Genomic DNA, 1,343 nt, shown 5'->3' on the forward strand with positions numbered 1-1,343 from the left:
CTGGCTAGGGCGGGGAGGGCGGCCGCCACGGCTCAGACTCCCTCATTGGAGGTGGACATTATGAAGCCACCTGGTCACTGCATGCCGGGGTGGGCCCTGAAAGGGATGGAGCTTCAAAGCAATAGAAGGCAGGACAGGAGTCGGGAGCGGGGAGGCGGAGGGTAGACGTGGAGGCAGCTCAGCACACTGCCCAGGTGGAAGAAGCCAGCTGCCAATGGCATGCACCAGCCAGCGGCCCCTGCCTCCAGGCTCCATGGGATCCTCGACAGTCTGTCCAAGCCAGGACACAGTGTGTACAGAACCCACAGCCCCGACTGTTTGTATTCTAGAGGAGCACAGCAGGGAAAGCACACCAGCGAGCCCTCGACCTGGCCACTGGGGCCCTCCTCTGGCCCTGCCCACCTAGCCAGACAGCCCCACTACCAGGGCTTTGTGTGCATGCACGTGTCTGCAGCCACCTCCTCCTCAGCGCACTTGGGACAAGGCAGCTGGTCACTCATGCTTCAGCCGCCCTCCCCAGGTACAGCGGCCTTCACATGGTCTCCTCTGCGCACGCCTGTCCTGCGTGGAGCACAGCACCGCCAGTGACCTGTTGTGACAGCCTGAGCTGAGACAGGGACACCCAATGCCTGGCTTATGGCCCTGTCTCCCTGCAGGCGACTGCAGGTCCAGGGCAGGCGGTCTGTCATCCGGACCTTTCTGCAGAACCCAGAGCTGCATCAGCGAGGGCTCCGTCACGCCACATGTACTCACAGAATCGCACAGGACACGTGACTGCGACCTCACCAAAGCTCTGCTCCTGGCGGCCCAGGAAGTCCTGGGGGACGGGAAAGGGCAGGACACGTGGGAGGCAGCAGGTGTGGGCTCGAGGACTGGCCTCCCACTGTAGATGGGACGAGCCCACGAGTGCACCCATGCCCAGCCTGCGTCTCACCCCCTGGCCCCAGGGACCAAGAACTCAACCTGCTAGTCAGGACATTCTGTGTCACAGTCTGAATGGACACACCGGTCCAGGGGCCTGCACGGTGACTGGGCTGGCTGCTGCAGTGACCTCTCGGGGCCAGCACTGCCCCTGCCCCGTGCATTGGCACACAGAGGCCTCCCACTGTAGATGGGACGAGCCCATGAGTGCACCCATGCCCAGCCTACGTCTCACCCCCAGCACAGCATCCTGGGCCTGGTCCCTCTCCCTGGCACGCCCAGTGCAGTGAGGAAGAAAATCGCTCAGCACCATGGTCACAGCAGGGTCTGTGCCAGCTTGCCGCGGCCACCCCGGCCAGTCCTCAGGCCCGGGGGACTCGCGAGCAGGGGGACGTGGGCTGCAAAGGCGCAGGAACCAGGAA

General features: G+C 64.2%; 1 protein-coding gene across 1 annotated transcript in view; it reads right to left on the minus strand.

Annotated features, from left to right (window-relative positions):
- SH3RF3 (SH3 domain containing ring finger 3) overlaps nt 1-1,343 on the minus strand; it is a gene marked incomplete in the record, with an annotated part of 355,159 nt that overhangs the window by 97,874 nt on the left and 255,942 nt on the right. The window contains 1 exon segment of the mRNA XM_027772894.1: nt 754-817. Coding sequence (XP_027628695.1) covers nt 754-817 — 64 coding nt within the window.

This window comes from Tupaia chinensis, unplaced genomic scaffold (assembly GCF_000334495.1).
Source record: "Tupaia chinensis unplaced genomic scaffold, TupChi_1.0 Scaffold000041_1, whole genome shotgun sequence".
NCBI lineage: Eukaryota > Metazoa > Chordata > Mammalia > Scandentia > Tupaiidae > Tupaia > Tupaia belangeri.